The 20,038-nt window shown below is 45.7% G+C and overlaps 2 protein-coding genes across 5 annotated transcripts in view; one reads left to right on the top strand and one right to left on the bottom strand.

The window, feature by feature from the left end:
* The first annotated feature begins 163 nt into the window (after nt 1-163).
* The window catches only part of RSPH14 (radial spoke head 14 homolog), a 62,629-nt gene continuing 42,754 nt past the window's right edge, over nt 164-20,038 (top strand). The window contains exons 1-4 of one of the 4 annotated variants that reach the window (XM_083417913.1): nt 164-375; nt 919-1,148; nt 3,713-3,815; nt 3,960-4,078. In XM_083417913.1, coding sequence (XP_083274039.1) covers nt 947-1,148; nt 3,713-3,815; nt 3,960-4,078 — 424 coding nt within the window. In that variant the 5' untranslated portion in view covers nt 164-375; nt 919-946. Of the gene's footprint in view, nt 376-412; nt 673-918; nt 1,149-3,712; nt 3,816-3,959; nt 4,079-20,038 lie in introns of those variants that run through there. The other 3 variants (XM_083417916.1, XM_083417915.1, XM_083417914.1) reach the window with 3 other exon arrangements.
* Nucleotides 9,394-20,038, bottom strand: part of GNAZ (G protein subunit alpha z) — a 42,629-nt gene continuing 31,984 nt past the window's right edge. Inside the window, exon 3 of the mRNA XM_083417905.1 lies at nt 9,394-11,450. Coding sequence (XP_083274031.1) covers nt 11,106-11,450 — 345 coding nt within the window. The 3' untranslated portion in view covers nt 9,394-11,105. The remainder of the gene's footprint in view (nt 11,451-20,038) is intronic.

The following is a 20,038-nucleotide window of genomic DNA, read 5'->3' as shown; positions in this document are numbered from 1 at the left end:
GAGGCAACGCAACGCAACGCAATCAATTAAGAGCGTTCAGCATTTACCCAACCTGGAGCCCTGCAAGTACTTAGAACTACAACTCCCATCAGCCTCAGCGAGCACAGGGCTGGTGAGACCGCCGCAGTGCTTGCTGGGGCTGATGGGAATTGTAGTCCAAAGAATTTTGTAGGCGCCAGTGGGGAGGAAGCTGTCTGGGTTTCCCGCAGGGGCAGCGCGGGCTGCAGAGACTGGCATTTGAGGGCCACCACCTCTCTCTCTCTCTCGCCTGGCCTCCCCACCACGACACATCCTGCCCAGCCGCCACTTGCGGGAATTACGACATTTGCGCTCAATCGGACTCCGGCGACACCTCGTAGAGGGTTTTTTTCCCGCGTGCGTAGTTATGTATTCACAGATCTGGACGTAGGGAGCGAGGGCGTCGCGGTCGCTTAGCAACCAGAGGCCTAGGCAGGGCGGCGAATCGGCCGCTTTCGGAGTTGACATTTCTCCCCACTTTGCTAAACTGGGTTTATCGGGTTCCCCCTCTGCCATTTCTATTTTGCGTGTGTGCACCAAGTAATATATTTTCCCCAGTTGCTATCGTTCATTTCGGTGTTAAATTATTATTATTATTATTTTAAATTTTTAAACAAGAATTCCCACGTTTTTCATTCGTGCTTCTCTTTCAGGGTTAATATTATTGTTGTTTGCTTCTATTGAATCGCGGGTGGGGGTTAGAGGGGAGAAGGATAGATACTTACCTTTAAAATCCTGTCTTGCTTTCAGTTGCAACAGGTGTCCCCCACCCCGCTCCAAAAAAATACACATGTCCTGTTGGTGCGTGTGTCTTGGAACTGAAGCAAAGACACATACAACTGCTGCTCTTGTTTTCCCTCCCTTTGCCCTAAGCAGCTTTTTTCCCCTTTCCTTTTTTAGGGCTGCTGTGGTACAGAAGGAACTTGGGATGGCGCTGCTGCCCCGTATCTCCTCCAAACTGCCCCCTGATATCGACCCCACGAAAGCTCCCATTGCCTATGGCCGAAGGGGTCTCCCAAAACTGAACGAGGAGCTGGAAGACCCCGACCTCCTGACCCGGCAGCGGGCGCTGATGGCTCTGTGTGATTTGGTGCACGACCCAGAGAATGTCTACGAAGCCATTAGACTCGGTAAGAGATGCCACTTTTGCCTGGACGGAACATGAGAATTATAGAATCATAGAGTTGAAAGGAACCACCAGGGTCATCTAGTCCAACCCTTCAATGCAAGAATCTTTTGGCCAATATAGAGCTCGAACCCACAATCCTGAGATCCAAAGCCTCGTGCTCTACTGATTGCACCTTGTTGGCTATTTATTTGGCAGAAGGTCAGCGGTTTGAATCCCTGTGATGGGGTGAGCTCCTGTTGCTTGGTCCCTGCTCCTGCCCACCTTGCAGTTTGAAAGCACATCAAAGTGCAAGTAGATAAATAGGTACCGCTCCAGCGGGAAGGTAAATGGCGTTTCCGTGCGCTGCTCTGGTTCGCCAGAAGTGGCTTAGTCATGCTGGCCACATAACCCGGAAGCTGTATGCTGGCTCCCTCGGCCAATAAAGCTAGATGAGTGCCGCAACCCCAGAGTTGTCCGCGACTGGACCTAATGGTCAGGGGTCCCTTTACCTTTTACTCTTATCTATATACCACCTTTCAGGATACAAGTCCTTCCAAGGTGGAGTACAAGTACCGGTAATATTCAACTTTTTTGGGGGTGGGATAAACAATCCACAATGTCAACATATACAAAGCCATTAGAATCCTTCCCCCAGGGCAGTGGGTGATAAAAATGGCCCTATTAGAGGTCAGAATGGTGGGATAGTCAAACTATAGCAGGCCTGGATGGCTTCTTCATCTGCCTCCTTCCCTCCCACAGGGCAGTTCATGATACATGCTCCAGTGGAAGTGGGGAGGGGTGACCCAATGGCCCTAACATACAGGCTTGATCACCAACCTCTTTGGGTCTATGGGTACACTTGCAAACTGGATAAATTGGCATACAACCAAGTCCACACTTTAGCCTATTTTATAGGCTACAGTAGGTAGAATGCTTCTCCCATGCCTACTTTCAGAAGGGTGAAAGGCAGCAATGTGGAGGGGGCAGAACCTGTGAGCGGCAGGACAGACCTCTGCAGTCACATGCTGGGGACCACCGGCCCTACTGCAAAGCTAGCAGCACATTGTCACAGGGCACTGTGGTTGGTCAGCAAACCGCTAGATCCTTCCAAACTTTGATTTGGTAGTCATTCAGATCAGGCTATAAAATGGTTTTCTTGAAAAGGAAAAAGGTGCAGCAGTTGTTTGGGGTTGGATCATTTATTTATTTGCAAGGATGGGTGTTTGCCTACCCCTTATTTAATTCAGTTCATGGAACAAGGGTCCAAATTGAGAATACCTACATTTCCAGTAGGATATCACAAAGCTACAGAGATATCCTACTGTGAGTAAATACCAGCAAAATGTTATTTCATAGAATCATAGAATCATAGAGTTGGAAGAGACCACAAGGGCCATCGAGTCCAACCCCCTGCCAAGCAGGAAACACCATCAAACCACTCCTGACATATGGTTGTCAAGCCTCTGCTTAAAGACCTCCAAAGAAGGAGACTCCACCACACTCCTTGGCAGCAAATTCCACTGTCAAACAGCTCTTACTGTCAGGAAGTTCTTCCTAATGTTTAGGCGGAATCTTCTTTCTTGTAGTTTGGATCCATTGCTCCGTGTCCGCTTCTCTGGAGCAGCAGAAAACAACCTTTGTCCCTCCTCTATGTGACATCCTTTTATATATTTGAACATGGCTATCATATCACCCCTTAACCTCCTCTTCTCCAGGCTAAACATGCCCAGCTCCCTTAGCCGTTCCTCATAAGGCATCGTTTCCAGGCCTTTGACCATTTTGGTTGCCCTCCTATTTGTCTTTGCATCCTTTGTGCTAGTATGTATGTGTACCGTACTGCTGCAAAAAGTAGGTTCAGGATGAACACATGAAAAGTGCAATTAATGCACAGGATGTCCAAATTTAGAGGCAGTCTGTTTCTAGCAGTACCAGATGGCAGATCCCACCCACTGCGGGAAGTGCTACATTGGACTGGGTGGACCTTTGGTCAGATCCAGCAAAGCAATGTTTAATGTTCTTTTGAAAAACCTTTTGAGCTGAAAAGGAGAGCTTACGGTACATAAATCATAGGACCTAAAAGACATTGTAATGATAGTAGATACCGAAGTATTCCAGGAGGCATCCCAGGAAACTGTTCCAGAGCACATGAGCAGGCAACCCACTTCAATATTTATTTTGCACACGGTTAAGGAAAATGTGTGTGTCCAAACTTCATTCACCTGGAGATCATTCTTATACAGGTTGCAAATATTTTTAAAACAGTTTCAATTAATATATCTTCATCATTGTTACAAAGATCAAAATAACAATAGCTAATAGAACAAAAACAGTAATAAAGGAACAGAACCATACTCATGTTGTGAATATTATTTGCGCATTGGGCACTCTAAATAATCAATATATAGTCATCTCTGATGAGTTTCAGAGGCAACTGCTTTCATTCTACTTCGTGGCTGTTTTTAATTCTACCACTGCCTTCTGTGTGTGTTTTTCTACTGTGGTGGTTTAATGAGTGTATTATAATTTTGCCCTAGATGTCTGTTGAAGTGTGGCACCAAAAAAATTATAAAAAAATGTGTCTTTCAGGATTTCTAGATAATTTGAAGACTTTGCTTTTAGATGAAGACAGCACCGTGCGACAGAAAACAACAGAGGTTCTTTATATTATGGCAACACATTCTGTTGGCAGGTAGGGATTTGCTGAAGTTTAATGCAAATGTTTTAGAGTAGGGATATTCTTCTGTTCTGCGACATATTTTCCCAGGTTCGAATAGGGGAGTTTAATATTGTGCTTATACAAACCACTTCTTACCAATACATTTTCTGAATGCAGGACCGGCTTCCTAGAAAATGGAGTCATTCCAGCTCTGGCACAGCTTTTGGATGATCCTGTTGACATCTGCCGGTGGAATATGCATTATGCACTGAAACTCGTGTCAGAATTGCCTCTAGGTAAGGTGGATTAAATTTCATAAGATTTACAACGCTGACTGCTCAACTGCTCTGCTCATAACCAAGTAAAGGCTAGAATTTCATGTTGATTTCACCTAACCCCCTTGTGTCTTGTGACCTGGCTTTCTTGCTTGACTCAACTGGAGCTACTATTGTGTAGCCATGGTCTGTGTATGTGGCCCACACACTATGTGGCGTGGATTGAGAATGCCTGAAGCATAGCCAGGATTTATGTTGGGGAAGCAGGCTTTATGTTAGGGGGACAGAACCGAGCTGTTAGTTATTTTTATTTATTTTCTTGATTTAGGGGGGCAGCTGCCCCCCACCTTTCCTTTGATTCCCCCCGTGGTCTGAAGGAAGGTTGGGAGGAGAGGGTGGCAAACTGGGTCACTTCTCCTCCCACAGCTATTGAACAGGCTGCTTCAACTCATTTAGAGGCAATTTCCTTTTCTCCAGGGAATCTTGGTTCTGTCTGGGGGCATGGGTCTTATTTTCAGCTGTCCCACGATAATTTGACAAAAGCCTTGCCATTTAAAGTGCTCTACATATGTGTAGCTTAGAAATACCCTATGGTCCTGTGGTTTTGTGATTTGGTGGTGCTGGAGAGCATTTTGAGTGTGCAATGAACTTCAGGTTAGAAACCAGTTTTGCCTCTGCTTCTTTCTCTTAAAATTCTTTGAGTGAAAGGAACCGTCCTTGCCTTTGCTGAGCCGATGTAGTATGACACTTAAGATGAGATCAACTAGAATTATCCAGTCCACACTGTGGTCTTTAGACAAAGTGCTCAGTTTTGGCCTCTCAAGTGTATTATTAAGGGTAATAATACTGGCTTATGTTTACAAGGTTGTTGTACAAACACTATGTAAGGTTATGCAGTAACAGATTAAAAAAAAACCCAGCAACCCTATTGTCTGTGATCCATTTTACTTGTTTATTGCTGCCTGTGCACATTATCCCTTGTTACTTCATCCTCCCTCCCTCCCTCTCATGGTTCCCAATTCCCTCCCAGCCCTGCAGTGGGATTTCAATATAGGTCTGATGTTCTTCAGGGCAGGGATGGCTTTTTGCCTTTTTTTTTTCTTTGCCACTGTGTAAAGAGCCAGGTAGACTAACGGCACCATGCAAGAAATGTATCTTATGTAGTAGTAAAGTTCAGTTGTCTCTTGGTGGTGCCAGAACATCACACATTGCTCTTCTAAGCTTCTGCATAAAGAATGATTCACACTTCTAGTTCATACAGCATGTGATCTGGTTCCTTGTTGCTAGTGAACACTCAGTGAGCTACCAAATAAAAGCAAGCCCACCTTCCTCTTCTGACGGACAATAGCTTACCTACTCTGTCGCCTAGGGGAGATTTTTTCTCTTGCTACAGGCAACCAGGCAAGTGACTATTTACAAGCCTGAATTAAAGACAGGAAAAGTATCAGTGTTCAAAGGTGTTTACCAGCTCTGTGTTGTGTGTGTTTGTGACTACCCCCGCCGCTCAGGAGATTGCCAGTGCAGTGGAAAAGTATTTGCACATCCCAAACTGAATAAAAGCTCAGGCTTACAGTGGTACCTCGGGTTAAGAACTTAATTCGTTCTGGAGATCTGTTCTTAACCTGAAGCACCACTTTAGCTAATGGGGCCTCCTGCTGCCGCAGCGCCGCTGCTGCACGATTTCTGTTCTCATTCTGAAGCAAAGTTCTTAACCCAAGGTAATATTTCTGGGTTAATGGAGTCTGTAACCTGAAGCGTATGTAACCTGAAGTGTATGTAACCCGAGGTACAACTGTATTAGCAGAGTTGTGTGTGCAGACCCCAGGCAGGGGGTTCCTAAAAAGGTAAAGGTACCCCTGCCCGTACGGGCCAGTCTTGACAGACTCTAGGGTTGTGCGCTCATCTCACTCTAAAGGCCGGGAGCCAGCGCTGTCCGAAGACACTTCCGGGTCACGTGGCCAGCGTGACAAGCTGCATCTGGTGAGCTAGCACAGCACACGGAACACCATTCACCTTCCCGCTGGTAAGCGGTCCCTATTTATCTACTTGCACCCGAGGGTGCTTTCGAACTGCTAGGTTGGCAGGCGCTGGGACCGAATGACGGGAGCGCACCCCGCCGCGGGGATTCGAACCGCCGACCTTTCGATCGGCAAGTCCTAAGTGCTGAGGCTTTAACCCACAGAGCCACCCGCGTCCCTAGGGGGTTCCTAACCCTTTGCTAATGTCAGTTGATGATGATGACACGGCCAGTAGAGGAGACCGTGCCTTTCAGAATGGTGCTTTGTTCTCAGTTGTTGTTGGCATCTGTCTATGTCTTGGGAGACAATGGAGGAGTGCACCTTGCGGGCGGGGGGGGGTGTGAAGTCAAACTGTTGGAAGGTTGCTGTGGCTGTAGAGACCAATACAGGAGATACATGTTTTGCTGCAGCTGGGGTAGCTTCTGGTTGTGCTGCTGCAGATGCACTATTGTGTTTCTTCTCTCTGCGCTCCTCCCAGCGGTCATTCCTCTTCTGGTCACTACTATGGGTGCCCAACCTGACTGTCTCCAGGCATTGCGGATGGCTCAATAGAAGTTTTGTGATTCTCCATATGCAAAAAGGAACCAGGTATAAAGTCAAGCATTTGCTTATACAGTAAGCCCACAAGTTATGCACATTTAACTTGTGCACATTCAGCTTTATACACATGGCAAAAACGGGGGGGGGGGGCAGGAGGAGGAGGAGGGATGTCCAAGAAACAAAGACTTCTGTGATCCCTCTCCGTGTTTACCCCAATGTGTTTTAACTATATGTGATTTTGGCTTTAGGCGAGATCCCCAGAACATAACTCCCGCATAAGTTGCACGCTATCTGCATGTGACAAGGAGGGTTAGTTCCCCTCCTCCTGTTCATAAAGAGACACAGCCGCCCCCAGTTGTTCACTTCCTGTGTCACTAGCCCTTACCTTGCACAGCTGGCATTAGCCCTTACCTTGCACAGCTGCATCCAGAGTTAAGCTTTAAGTTTCAAGGGGCTAAAGGGCTTATTTAAAACAACGTTGAGGCTGAGCAGCCTGTTAACAAGGAGGCACATTGTACAAGATTAACACCAAGCAGATGTTTTCATTGGATTCACTGAAACAAGACTGCTAGAGAATATGAAATGCAATCCACAAATCCTGAATTTATCTGCCTTGTACTAAACAGGGTAGGGACAGGAATACCTAAAGGACCAGCTCCAACGACATGAGGCTTTGCTGTACATCCCAAGACTGTCTGGAGTTTGCTGTGTTGCCATGCCTAGATGTTTGAATGTGCTGCCATGTTCTTCAGCCATGTGACTTGCTGGATATTTGATTGGCTGATATCTATTATACTCTCTACTGTCTCTTTTTTAACAAGAGGGACTCTGCAACAAAATGTTGCTGTCTGGAGTGCTGCTGTCCACTCTTCCAGCCAGCCAGCATGTTTGGTCCTCCTCATTGAGCTGCTTTGGGGATTTCCCAAAATTCTTTTTGCACTTTTTTGTAAACCTTGGTTGGGGTACCCCCACCCAGCTTGCTGTTGCCTCCTCACATGTCTTGAATCACAGAATTGTAGAGTTGGAAGGGACCACGAGAACCATCTAGTCCAACCCGCTACAATGCAGAAACCTTTCACCCAATGTGGGGCTCAAATTCATGACCCTGAGAGTCTTATGCTCCATGGTGCCATTTTGGCTACATGAGGATCTGCATTTGCTATTGAGCTTTGGAAATAGAGGGAATAATTGTCTTTATTGATTTATGACACAAGTGACCTTTTGTGCCTGTAACTGAGGCAGAAAGGAAGGATGTAATAAATGATAAATTGCTACATGAAGCTGTGCTGCTTCACCTGTGCCACAGTCTCTCTTAAGCATACTCCTGATGCCTCCAGTAAAACTCCTTCTTAATTAAGTGTGCTGGACATGGCTATGGTTTCCATCATCCAGTCTTGGCTGAACTCTCCCAAAGATGCAGGACTGGAGATATTCCCTGTTGCAAAAAGGTCAGATTCACTCCCAATTTGTCTACCACAGCATTCCGTGGTTTAAATTATCTCCTGGCGTGCTTGAAAATTGGCTTTGGAGTGTCTGGGATTTTTAACATGGCTCAAAGAATACCCACCCCCAAAGCGCTGTAACCTTAGAGGCCAAATCTACAGTCCTATATAACATTACTCACCTCAGTGGTTTCAATCAATCCCTACTCCTACATGGTTCGTTTGGGCACGAGCTTCAAGCAGCGGTAGCCCATCTCCGTAGATTCTTCATTCACTATCTACTTCACACATCTCAAGAAGGAAGCTTTCGCCCATGAAAGGTGATTCCATAATAAAGCATTAGGATTCAGGCAGATCAGCAAGTTCTCATCCATCTGCTACTGATATTTGTACCGGGGGTGGCGTGGGGAGAACCCTCACTGCCTCCCAGGATAATCTGCCATGGTCTTCTGCTCTAAGCCTCCCCTGAAGAGCAACATTGTAAAGTCTTCTTCCTATAACAAATTGTGCCAGAGCTTCTACTCTTATTAGAGACGTGGTTTGGACTGATCTTTTCCTTCCCGGCAGTCACTGCTGACCTCCACTGGCCGTCTCCTTTTATTGAAAACAAACATCATGAATTCAGCTAGAACTTGCCTGCTAATTTCCTTTAGTAAAAACTGAACTTGGCTATTTCACAATCCTGTTTCAAGTGCTCTTTCTCTCTCCTCTTTTCTGCTCCAGTCCTCCCCCCCCCCCAATTTATCAAGGGGCATGCAGGTACAAGCTCAGCACTTCATTTTAAAATAATGACAAGAATCTGTAGATTGCAGTTCCAGGAGAAGAGAGCAGACAAAGGCACTTCCACTGACCTCTGAGGCCTTTTACTTCAGAGTAAAAGGACACCTCTTCCAAAGTGTCACAGCTCATTTTGTCGTTTTGCTGCTCTCCTCAAATTGATACTCTACTCAGCAATTGGTCCCTTACATTCAACAGGATTGTGGCTAGCACTGGCACTAGCAATTCTGAAAAACGTTCCTCTTCCTTTAAAGATGGTTGTAGCAATAGGTGTTCATGAGAGGTGCCCCTTGGGGCTAAGCAGCAGGAGAACCCCCTTCTGCCAGAAAGTACTATTCACACCCTTTAACCTCCAGCTGTTTCAGCTTTTTTCTGAACAGAATTGTCCCCCATTTCCTATTCAGTAGCTGTACTGGCTTTATCGCATCGCGTAAGCAATCAGAACTAAACAGGTTTTTAATGCCAGAAGAACGCATACTTGCAGCAAATGACGTAAGAACCCAGCTGTGTGGAACCTAGAATCACAAGATCTACAAACATTACATACACACACCATAAATCAGTTAAGATCATTCAGATTTATTTTCTTAAAAGTGGACAGCCGGTAATTTTTGTTATCATTCACTGTTTTCTCTTTAGGTTTTTCTTAGAGCCCTTGGCTGAGAATTCTCACTATTCTTCATACAACTGGGGAACGGAGGGAGGCAGGAGGAGATTGTGTGTGTGTGTGTGTGTGTGTGTGTGTGTAAGTGTAAGAGCAAGTGTGTGTATGTGTGTGCATTTATGTGCTTTATGATTCTTGAATGTATATTTATTTACACACTTAGCTTACACTGAAGTCTGTAAGAAGTCTTTTGCAAGGGACAAGGGGGAGAAGAAGGAACCGCCTGGGCACTGGCCCTAGGATCCATGTGAGATTATCCAGTAAGTTCACACACAGCTTCTCAGGCATTCAAACTTAGCTGTAAATTTGCTAGAGTAATATGCCATCCAGTATTATTGGCATACAGGATGAAAGGGAGCCGAGGAATGCATCACTTCCATTCCTTAAATTCCACTAAGTTTTGTAAATTTAAATATCAAGACATTTAAGTATTGTTCATATCACTCATCTGTTCACCTAATAGTTACAGCACATTTTTAAAAAATAAACACCCCCCCTCCCAAAACAAAACAAAATGACTTAAAAGGCTATATTGTACACAGTTTCATTGGCTCCTGTGTTTAGAAAGGCTGTTGCAAATGTTGCCATACTGGTCAGAATTTTCCTTGGAGCAATGGAACAGGATTGTCCGTTGGCACACTCAAAATCCAGACACAAAACAATAAAAAAAATGTATACCTTCATATATCTGTATTTAAAAAAAAACCAACAACACTCAACCACTTATTCGACTTTTAGAGTTTTTGTGAAAGAGCACAAAGATTTGGCAAAAAAAGATGTAAAAGAAGACTTTTGATGTATAAAACTCCTCACTGGTAGAAGAAACACTGACCACAATTTGGCCTTGTCATTACTTAACATTTCCACTCATTTCTTATTTTTTTGCACACATGTTGAAGTTGTGAACGACAGAAGGGGCTATACTGGTCAGGGTGGCAGGGACTCACAGGGATGATTCTGCGCTATCAGTTCCATCCACAGAGAGATTATTCATGATAAACCATGATGCAAAGACAATGTGTGTATCTAGTATGTACTTTGTACTTGTTGCAAGTTAGGTGCCTGTGCACGCTTGATCCATGTGTACATGATCTACAGGTCAAGTACCAGACTGTAGGTTAAAGGAACCCTTTGCTCAGATATGCCTGTTCTCTAGCCTCTGGTCTCTTCCCTCTTGGGGGTTGGGAGTTGCAGCACAGCCCTCTCCCCAACTCACCAGCTCTGCATCATTCCAACAGTATGATGGTTTCTAGGACAATAAGGACAACAATCTGTCTCATTATACATAGAACATGGTAAGCTCTGCTATCTCGTGGGGGGGAGGGGGAATGAAACAGACGGAATGAGCCAGTGGGTGATGTGATAGTAGTGAAAACACTTCCATACAGTTCAGAACCTCGCCATTTGGTGGGAGGTTTGCACACTCCAAGACATTGTTTTTGCAAAAAGGTGTGTGGGCAGTTGAAGGGATCTGTGAACATACTTCAGATTTCTCCCTTCCGTGACTGGGTCTTCCAAGCACTGCGCCATTGTTTCCACTGTGGCAAGCAGCTGTGGCTCGCCTGTTTCACATCACCTTAAGAAACCAGATTCATCTGCACAGATCCTCAGCAAAGACCAATATACTTGAGGTTGTTCTGAATGATGACGTCTGTCACCGCATCAAACACAAACTGGATATTACTGGTGTCAGTGGCGCAAGTGAAATGTGAATAAATCTCCTTGGTCTCCTTGTTGCGATTCAAGTCCTCAAACTGACGCTGGATGTAGACAGCTGCCTCCTCGTAAGTGTTTTGGCCTTTGTACTCCGGAAAACAGACTGTCAGAGGGATGCGGCGGATTTTTTCGGCCAGCAGATCCTTCTTATTCAGGAAGAGGATGAGGGAGGTGTTGATAAACCAGTTGTTGTTGCAAATGGAGTCAAAAAGACGAAGGCTCTCAGCCATCCGACTCTGTGGGAAAGGACAGAAGCATCAGCAAGAGAATCGCACACAAAATTACGCAGGAACCTCAACAGCCATAGCCACCAGTCTTAAGGTGCTTCTCACCCAAGCTGCCCCAAAGATGGATTTTCTTTTAAAGAAGTGTTAGCTTGTACCAGCCTTGAGTAGTCTGCTGCCTTCCAGATATTGTTGGATCAAAGCTTCCATCAGCTCCACCCAACATGGCTGTGGTGTCTGGGGCTGATGGGAGTTGAGGTCCAAAATGTCAGGAGAGTGCCAGGCTTTGCAAACACTGGCTAATTTAAACTTGGAAACAGCAGATCTCTTTCTCTCTCGTTCTGGTAGAGGAACCAAACAAACACATAAGGCTTTCACAGCACCAGTTGTAAAATGGAAAAACAGTTTTCCAAACTCATGTTCACACGTGCACATCCACACTCCCACAACCTTCTGCATGCAAACCATCCACTTGGCCACAGAGTTACAACCCTTCTCCTTCAGTCTCATTGGCGTCACATAGGCAAATTTATGTGCTGCTTCCTTGCAGAGGAGAAATGCTTTCTGTTTAGAGAACTTCATCACATGTCAAGCAAGCCCAAGACATCATTTAACAACATACATTTTTTATAGCCATCGTGCTGCTAGGATGATTTCGCATGGAGCTGTCCATGGTACGCTGTTTCCTCTTTAGTGAAGACGTAACTTTGAACTCCACTAAAAAAGGACGTTTCAAAGGTATTTGAAGTAATCATTTCCAGAGAGGAGGGAGCCCACCGCACAAGCAGCATTTGTGACCCTTCAAGGCCAAGCATTTCATCAGGTGCCAGATGGTCACTTCTACATTTGTGTCCGCAGGAAACTTGTACTCCTCTTGCCAAGCACAGCAGATCAAAAGAACAAAAACCTCCTCCCACTTATTTATTGTTTAGAAATCACCTCCATTATCCTAGGTGCTGTACAAAGCTAAGACCACAGACTTACAGCCTAGTAGACATTACAGAAGGAAAGGGGGCTGGGAACGGGAACGGGAAACTAGCAGATTCAGGCACTAATCCCTGATAGAAAAGCTGTTTGTGGAAAGCAGAGCCCAAGACCACTGGACTCCATCCAGCAGAGGCTAGGTACTTCTAATCTCATTTATTTCATTGAGGGGATTAAGCACATACTTGATGGGATTTAAAGTTGCTTAACTTTGCCTGGATTGCACAAGAAATAGTTTTCAAAATTGATATATGTACAAGCAGATCTGCAAGTAGTGCTGTTTTGAACCAGAAAAGCATGGGTGTGGGCAGCCTGGATTTCCTTAGCCCTTTCCCGGTATTACTTGATATAATAATAACAATAATAACAGCAACACAGTAAGCCAGTGACAATTAACAAGGCCTTTAGAGGGAGAAAGTACATAGATTCTACAAGCTGTTTTCAATCCAAACAATGGCTCGATTTCCAAAACCTGCCATCTGGATGGGCCTTTCTTAGGAGCACCTCAGGTCACAAGCCACCCAAGGTGATGCCAGTTACAAAGAGAGATCAATGTGCCTTGGAGGCTTTTAGTATATGGAAAGATATTCAGAGTTGAGTAATGCAGAACATTCATGTTATGAACAAGTCAAATGCTTATACAAGGCTGAATTCTTGTAACAGTATCTTCCAGGAACTTTAATACAACAAACGGAGAAAATTTGCCGAAAACCATGCAGGGAATAACACTGGCCTGGTTCATACGTCAAGGCCTTCAAGAGAGGAAACAAACCATGTGCAGAGTAGCCTTGGTTCTGGAGAAATCACAAGATAAAAGGAAGCAAATCATCATAAGATGGATAAGCATCCAAGGTCGTGCTTGTTCATGCTTTAGAATTCCACATACTACTCCTGGGACTAATTCAAGAGCTCTTACCTTACACCCAACGCCCTCCCTTTGAGTCATGTCCTCTCCGCTGCAAATGCCCCTGCAGATTAATGCCATTTGTGAATGATGCTCTTCATTAATGGCTCTATGATTGAATCACACTCTGAAGCAGCATCACGCTGGAGGGAAGAGAGGAAATTCCAGCCAGATCACCAGCTTTTGTGATTCTGAAATGGAATCCAGGGTCTGACAGAATAAAGCCTCACTCTCACCTGCCTCTTTTCAAAACTGAAGGACTCTGAGCCACAGTAGCAAAGTTCCCTCTTGTAATACTTATTTCCCCCACTTGTGCGATTTTGTCACAGTGTCGCATTCCACCCCTACGCCCTGAGAGCACAATGAGTTCATCTTACATCTCTGGCGTTTCAGAGAAGTCCAGGGCTCCTCTACTTTCCATCATCATCAACCACGGGGTTTCTCTGGCAGCCAGGCTCCCCCCACCCCACCCCCTGAAATCTTCTCTGTCTAGAGCAGAAAAAGGAATTCAGCTCAGAGGGAAAATCAAGATGATTCACAGAATATTAGATGAGGTAAAATCAGCAAAGGCAAAGCGGGAGAAAAGAATGGTTTGGGGAAGATAGTCCCCATCTGCAAAAGGGGCTGTGAACTTGGAGTGGAGAGGGATGAAGCAGCCAGCCAGAAGGGCTCCAGCTGCAAGCTTGCATATTGACTATTTCAGAACAGTGTTAATAGCTTGAGCATTGCACTTTGTATGTCTTACATGGTTATCTTTTCAGATGGTAACCAGCCCTGAACTAGTGAAATAAGGTGATACATATAAAAATCAATCAGTCATTATATCAGCACTTAGCTTGGATCAGCTCTGCCAGAAAATGGCCTGACGGTAGACAACGAGGGAACACACTTTTGTCTAACCACTGTAATTGAATGCAGTCACTTGAAGTTCCTAGTCAGGTTTCCATGGAAATAGCAAATAAGCATAGTGATATTATAGGTGTAAATATATTCAGAAACGCGGGGAAAGATTGTGTGTGTGTGTGTGTGTGTGTGTGTGTGTGTGTGTGTGTCAGGTACTGTAGCACTGAAGCAGGCACAGAGACAGGCACAAAACATTCCACACAAAGGTTCGCAAAGTGTCCACACCAAGTGTCCCCCAAAGGCAGAGGATTCTTCATAGGTTTTCTGCATATGTGAGCTGAAACTATGCGAAAGAGGGTGGTGGGTGGTACAGAGACCCACAGGCAGGAGCACAAATGTTACTTGGATCATTTCATAGAGTTGCAGGTTCTAGACAAACCTAGACAGCATTTTAAAAAGTAGAGACATCACCTTGCCAACAAAGGTCCGTATAGTAAAAGCTATGGTTTTCCCAGTAGTGATGTATGGAAGTGAGAGCTGGACCATAAAGAAGGCTGATCGCCGAAGAATTGACGCTTTTGAATTCTGGTGCTGGAGGAGACTCTTGAGAGTCCCATGGACTGCAAGAAGATCAAACACATCCATTCTTAAGGAAATCAGCCCTGAGTGCTCACTGGAAGGACAGATCCTGAAGCTGAGGCTCCAAGACTTTGGCTACCTCATGAGAAGAGAAGACTCACTGGAAAAGACCCTGATGTTGGGAAAGATGGAGGGCACAAGGAGAAGGGGACGACAGAGGACAAGATGGTTAGACAGTATTCTCAAAGCTACAAACATGAATCTGACCAAACTGCGGGTGGCAGTGGAAGACAGAAGTGCCTGGCGTGCTCTGGTCCATGGGGTCACGAAGAGTCGGACACGACTGAACGACTAAACAACAACAACAACAACAAAAGGAAGCCCTTTATGCTCTTTACAAATGGGGTGAGGTCGATGTTCCTGGTACAGACCTGGCAAGGCTTTCAGGCCTAGTACTCCACAGAGGGGCATTTGCTACAGCAAGCAAAGAAGCTGTAGTGGTGCCAGCAAAGTTCTCCTGGGCCTGACCTCAGAAACAAGCTTTGGCAGTTGTGAAATGCCTGTTCAAAAGCAAAGTTGAGCTGCTAAGCCCCCATCACCAACCCTGGTCCCTCAGGGATCAGAATCCAGGCTGGAAAAGGCCTCCTGCTTTTCCTCCCCACCATCTACCCCAAGCCCACCCCATCAGAAAGCAAGGAGGTGGGTTGGAGGTGTTTCCTTCCCTCTCACAGTGACTCGCTGCAGAGGATGTGAGGATTTAAAGAGTTCTGCTGCCTCTTGTGTAGTATTTCCAAGGTCCCTGAGGCTTGTATGGGTCCTGGGCCCGAAGGGGCCTTAAAGCCCAGAAGCCAGTTTGGACTGGACATGCTCACACCTTTCACCCCAGTCATTAGAAGACTTTAAGTGACAACCCTCTGCACTCGCTGCAGCCTCCTCTACACTACTGTGCAGCAGTCCATTTGGGAGGTTACAGAAGCACAGATCAGTGTCATAACGTCCCCATCTTTAAGGAAGCACAACAAATGCAGCTGAGGAAAAGGTACGTCTGTCCCCACCCACTAGCCAACCCTATGTGCTTATTTTATTCCGCAGCAAGACAGGAGCCAAGAGCAGCTCAAAGCAGCAAACCTGCTTGCGTGTGTATACGATAACCTCATCTCCCACAGACAGACTGGGTTCAAGCACAGCCTTAGCCAGGCAGCCCCCAAAGGCACCCTTCCCAGTGCCTGCAGCTCCCCTCCTGACTGCCGATACAGAAAGGGGGCAATTTGCCCCCTTCGGTCATAATTACACCAAACCCAGCTGCAGTTTATCACAGCAAGGGCTGCTTTGCCAAAATGGCGGCCTGAGGGGGAAACTGAGGGGAAAATATTAAGCCCCTAATATTTCTCCATTAAAAACTGTCTGCAAATGGAGTGGGTAATTATTTTCCACTGTATACTATTATTCTTGCGGTCCCTCCCACTCCCACATTCACCTCCACACAATCCTTTAAGCATTTACCGTAATAGGGATATATTTCCCTATTAAGCTGAATTTGTTTAAAAATAAAATCGGTCTCTTGCCTTTTCTTCTTTAATTTGCATCAGAGAACTAATGGCAGATTTGATAATATATTTTCTGGCTGCTGCTTCCACTTTTAATTGTGGAAACTGCATTTTTGCCTCCATCCCTACAAGGCAGCAGAGTATTAGAGATTACCGTCCACACACTTTCATTGCGCAGATACTGGTGGTTAGGTAAAACCTCTTTAAAACTGTTTAGCAGAGTTTATCTTCTTTCTGTCTCTTGCGCAGAAGCAGTGGACAATGACGAAGTTGTTCTAAAGATGACTCACACAAACTCTCTGAAGTCTCGGTCAAGAGATTTTATTCCCAGACCGGGTACAAGCATTACGGTAGCCAATATATTTTCGACTGTTAACATAAACAGCAATTAACTGCACACTTCCAAACAAAAGTATTTCATCTCCTACACGTCGTAAATTACAGGAGCAGTCCTTCAGAATATTTTACAGGCAATACTCTTCGGACAGATGTCGTCTTCTTATTTGCACTTCCAGCTGATGCTAATTAAGATCAGAGTACCACTCCCATATATAAAGGAAAAACTCTGGAGCCTTCTAGAAACTTTCTACTTATTTCTGGCAGAATGATTCTCTAACACAGAGACCAGTCTGCTTTTCAGGGGTGAAGGATTTTTCCTATTCCACTTCCAAAGCCCTATATGGCTTGGGTCCAGGCTGCCTGAAGGACCATATCTCCCTATATGAGCCTGTCTGGGCTTTGACATCTTCTGGGGAGACGCCACTCTCAGTCCCACCACCTTCACAGGCTCATTTGCTAAGGACATGAGAGAAGGCCTTCTTGATGTCTGCTACCAGACTGTAGAATGCCCTTCCATGGGAGCTTTGCCGGACTCCCTCTCTGCTTGCCTTTTGCTGGCAAGCAAAGACTTCCTTGTTCTAGCAGGCCTTTGGCCACTTAATGTCTGTTGTGACAGGTTCTTCTGAGGGTGGGTGTTGCACTTTGCGTGTTTGCACTTTAAATTGGTTTTAAGTAATTTTTAATAGGGTTACAGTGGTACCTCGGGTTAAGTACTTAATTCATTGCGGAGGTCTGTACTTAACCTGAAACTGTTCTTAACCTGAAGCACCACTTTAGCTAATGGGGCCTCCCGCTGCCGCCACGCAATTTCTGTTCTCATCCTGAAGCAAAGTTCTTAACCTGAAGCACTATTTCTGGGTTAGCGGAGTCTGTAACCTGAAGCGTATGTAACCCGAGGTACCATTGTACCTATTTAATTGTTTTTTTTAAAAAAAATATTTTTATTGATGCTGTGTTTTTAGCTGCAACTGTCTTAATCGATGTTGTGAGCCAGCCTGGGAGGAAGGTGGGACAAAAAATAAAATAAATAAAAAATAAGTCTGTTATGCCCTGATTTTGCAGCCATGTCACAGTAATGCTTGCTCTGCAGTCTGGAGATGAGGGCAGCTTGGCCTTAAGAGGCCTCCTTAGCTGTAGCACCATAATAAGCATGTTTGCAGGGCTGCAGCTCAAATCTTGGCTCAGGGGGCAGAATCAGCCAATGAAAAGAGAGAGGGGTGCTGCAGACAGTGCCACCCCCACCATGCCAAGTCCTCCTCCTTTTCACAAAATCTGGCCCCAGTGTCTGGGTGCCAGGATTCACAGGAAGCCACTGGGAAAGGAAAACCAGATATGGAAATTATTCTCCAGGTTTTTTGTTTGGTAACAATTAGTTGCACCCTTAAGGCAAGCACTATACCAGGGTGGACAACTTGTAGCACCTGGGCTAATGACATGCAGGCCAAACCCTGATTTCAAAAGCCGGTCAGTTTGGGCTTCTGGCAAGAGTGAATTGTACTGCCCTTGGTAGTTCATTGGATAGCGGGAAAGGGCGTGTCTCTCTGCTCTGGTCCTAATGACCCTCAAGAGAATGCTGGGGAAGCAGGAGGATGTCCATCCCTAGTAATGCCTGCTCTGGGAATCTGAGATTGAGGATCCATGGGCTGCTCTGCTCAAAGCAAGACCTGAATGCTGCTGACGCTGCTATCTCAGCATAGCAATCTCTTAGGGATTCACCTTGGCTACAGTACAGGCTTTGAAACAACGGATACTGCACATTTAATTATGAGGCTTCTCTCTCTATGAAAATAGTGTTCACATTATTGTTCAAGACATTGAGGATGCCACTGCATGGCACAGTGGTCTTCTTCTCTGAGAGATATCTCACCAAACAGAGTTGTGGCGCACTATTCCAACCCATGCACAACATCTCCCCAGAGCAAGGCACGGGTGGAGGGAGAAATTGGGGACCCCTGCTGATGCCTTCTAAACCAGTTACAATTCCAAGAGGATTAAAGCACAGTATCGGTGCCAAAATGTTGCAAATCCATTTTAAGTAGGTAGGCTATTCCCACAAAATCAGAACCATTGGTTGAGAAAGAAATGTAATGTTGCTCAGCTCGGTTTGATTCTGTGGAGAAGGCAGCTTTTGTATGTGTGCATATGCATCATATAGGAAGTCTCAATCTGTGTTTAAGGAAACTGGAGGAGTTGGGTGTGTGTGTGTGTTTTAAAGGAGGCCTATTTTTAACAATGCATTCAAGCACATGTGTATAACCACCCCCACCCCCCAGTATGTCAAGATGATAATGTTGTCACTTTCGAAAATAAAATGCAAAAGGCAGAAAGTCAAGTAACATTACATTGCCCTGTCCTTAAAACTTAACTCCAGTTAAGATGTCTTTAAACAGGGCCTTCCTAAGCACAAATCTTAATTTTCAGCACACATTTTTGTGGTGGTAGGGATCTGAGGAACAGGGTAAGGAGAATGCATCCCCGCTGCCCAGGAACAAAGAAAACCTATTATTCCACTCTAACAGAAGTTGTTTGCACTTATAAATTTTATTTGAAAATTTCAAATAAATTGTTTGCAAAGTCTGAAGGGAATAAAACGGTTGGGCTCCTGGGATCTCCCACTGCTCTGCACTGCTGTGCATGCAAGGCATGGCTGGCCTAGAAGACTGGGTGACCCTTGCCCTAGTGAGGCATTTGGGGAATGGAGCCATGCCTATCTGCTAAAGAGATTAAGACACGCCATCCAGGAGCTTCAGAAGGAGAGGGGGAGGTGATGGTTTAGCACAGTGGTTTTCAACCAGTGTGCCATGGCACCCTGGGGTGCCTTGAATGATAGTCAGGAGTGCCACAGGCAACTCTGGTCTCCGTCCCTGTTCCCTTCCCTCCTTCCCTCCCTCCCTCCTCTGATGCCCTATCACATCTTTGCCTCCCAAAGGCTTGCACAGCTGTTTGTTGCAGCAGCCCTGGCTACAAGCTCTGCAGGTGAATGGTGTCTCTGGGGATGGTCAGAAGGTGCTGGTTGCCAGGAGCTGAGGTGGCCTTGGAGTAGGCCCAGCAAGCAGGCGAGGGAGTCCAGCCAGCCAATCCACCAGCCCTTGCTGTAGTCCCAGGCCTCTATGGGGCAGTGTGAGGAGGCACCTCTCTTTGGGGCAGGGTGGGCAGCTCAGAGACCAGGGGTGGCAGCAACAGCAGCTGCCCAGAGGACTCCTAAGGAGAGGGGAGAGGAGAGGAGGCTGAGGGAACACTCCACAAGGCAGGGTATTTGAAAAAAGGGTGAGAGGCTGCCAGCTCTGCTGGAAAGCAGTGACACAACTGGGCTCCTGAGCCCCACAGGGGTGCCGCAGAAAGAATGTAGTTGGTCAAGGGAGCCGTGGATTGGAAAAGGTTGAAAATCTCTGGTTTAGCAGGAC

Source organism: Podarcis tiliguerta (genome assembly GCF_965153285.1).
Source record: "Podarcis tiliguerta genome assembly, chromosome: 16".
In the NCBI taxonomy this organism is placed as follows: domain Eukaryota; kingdom Metazoa; phylum Chordata; class Lepidosauria; order Squamata; family Lacertidae; genus Podarcis; species Podarcis tiliguerta.
The sequence above is the reverse complement of the archived record's forward strand: the minus strand, read 5'-3'. Positions and strand labels throughout refer to the sequence as shown.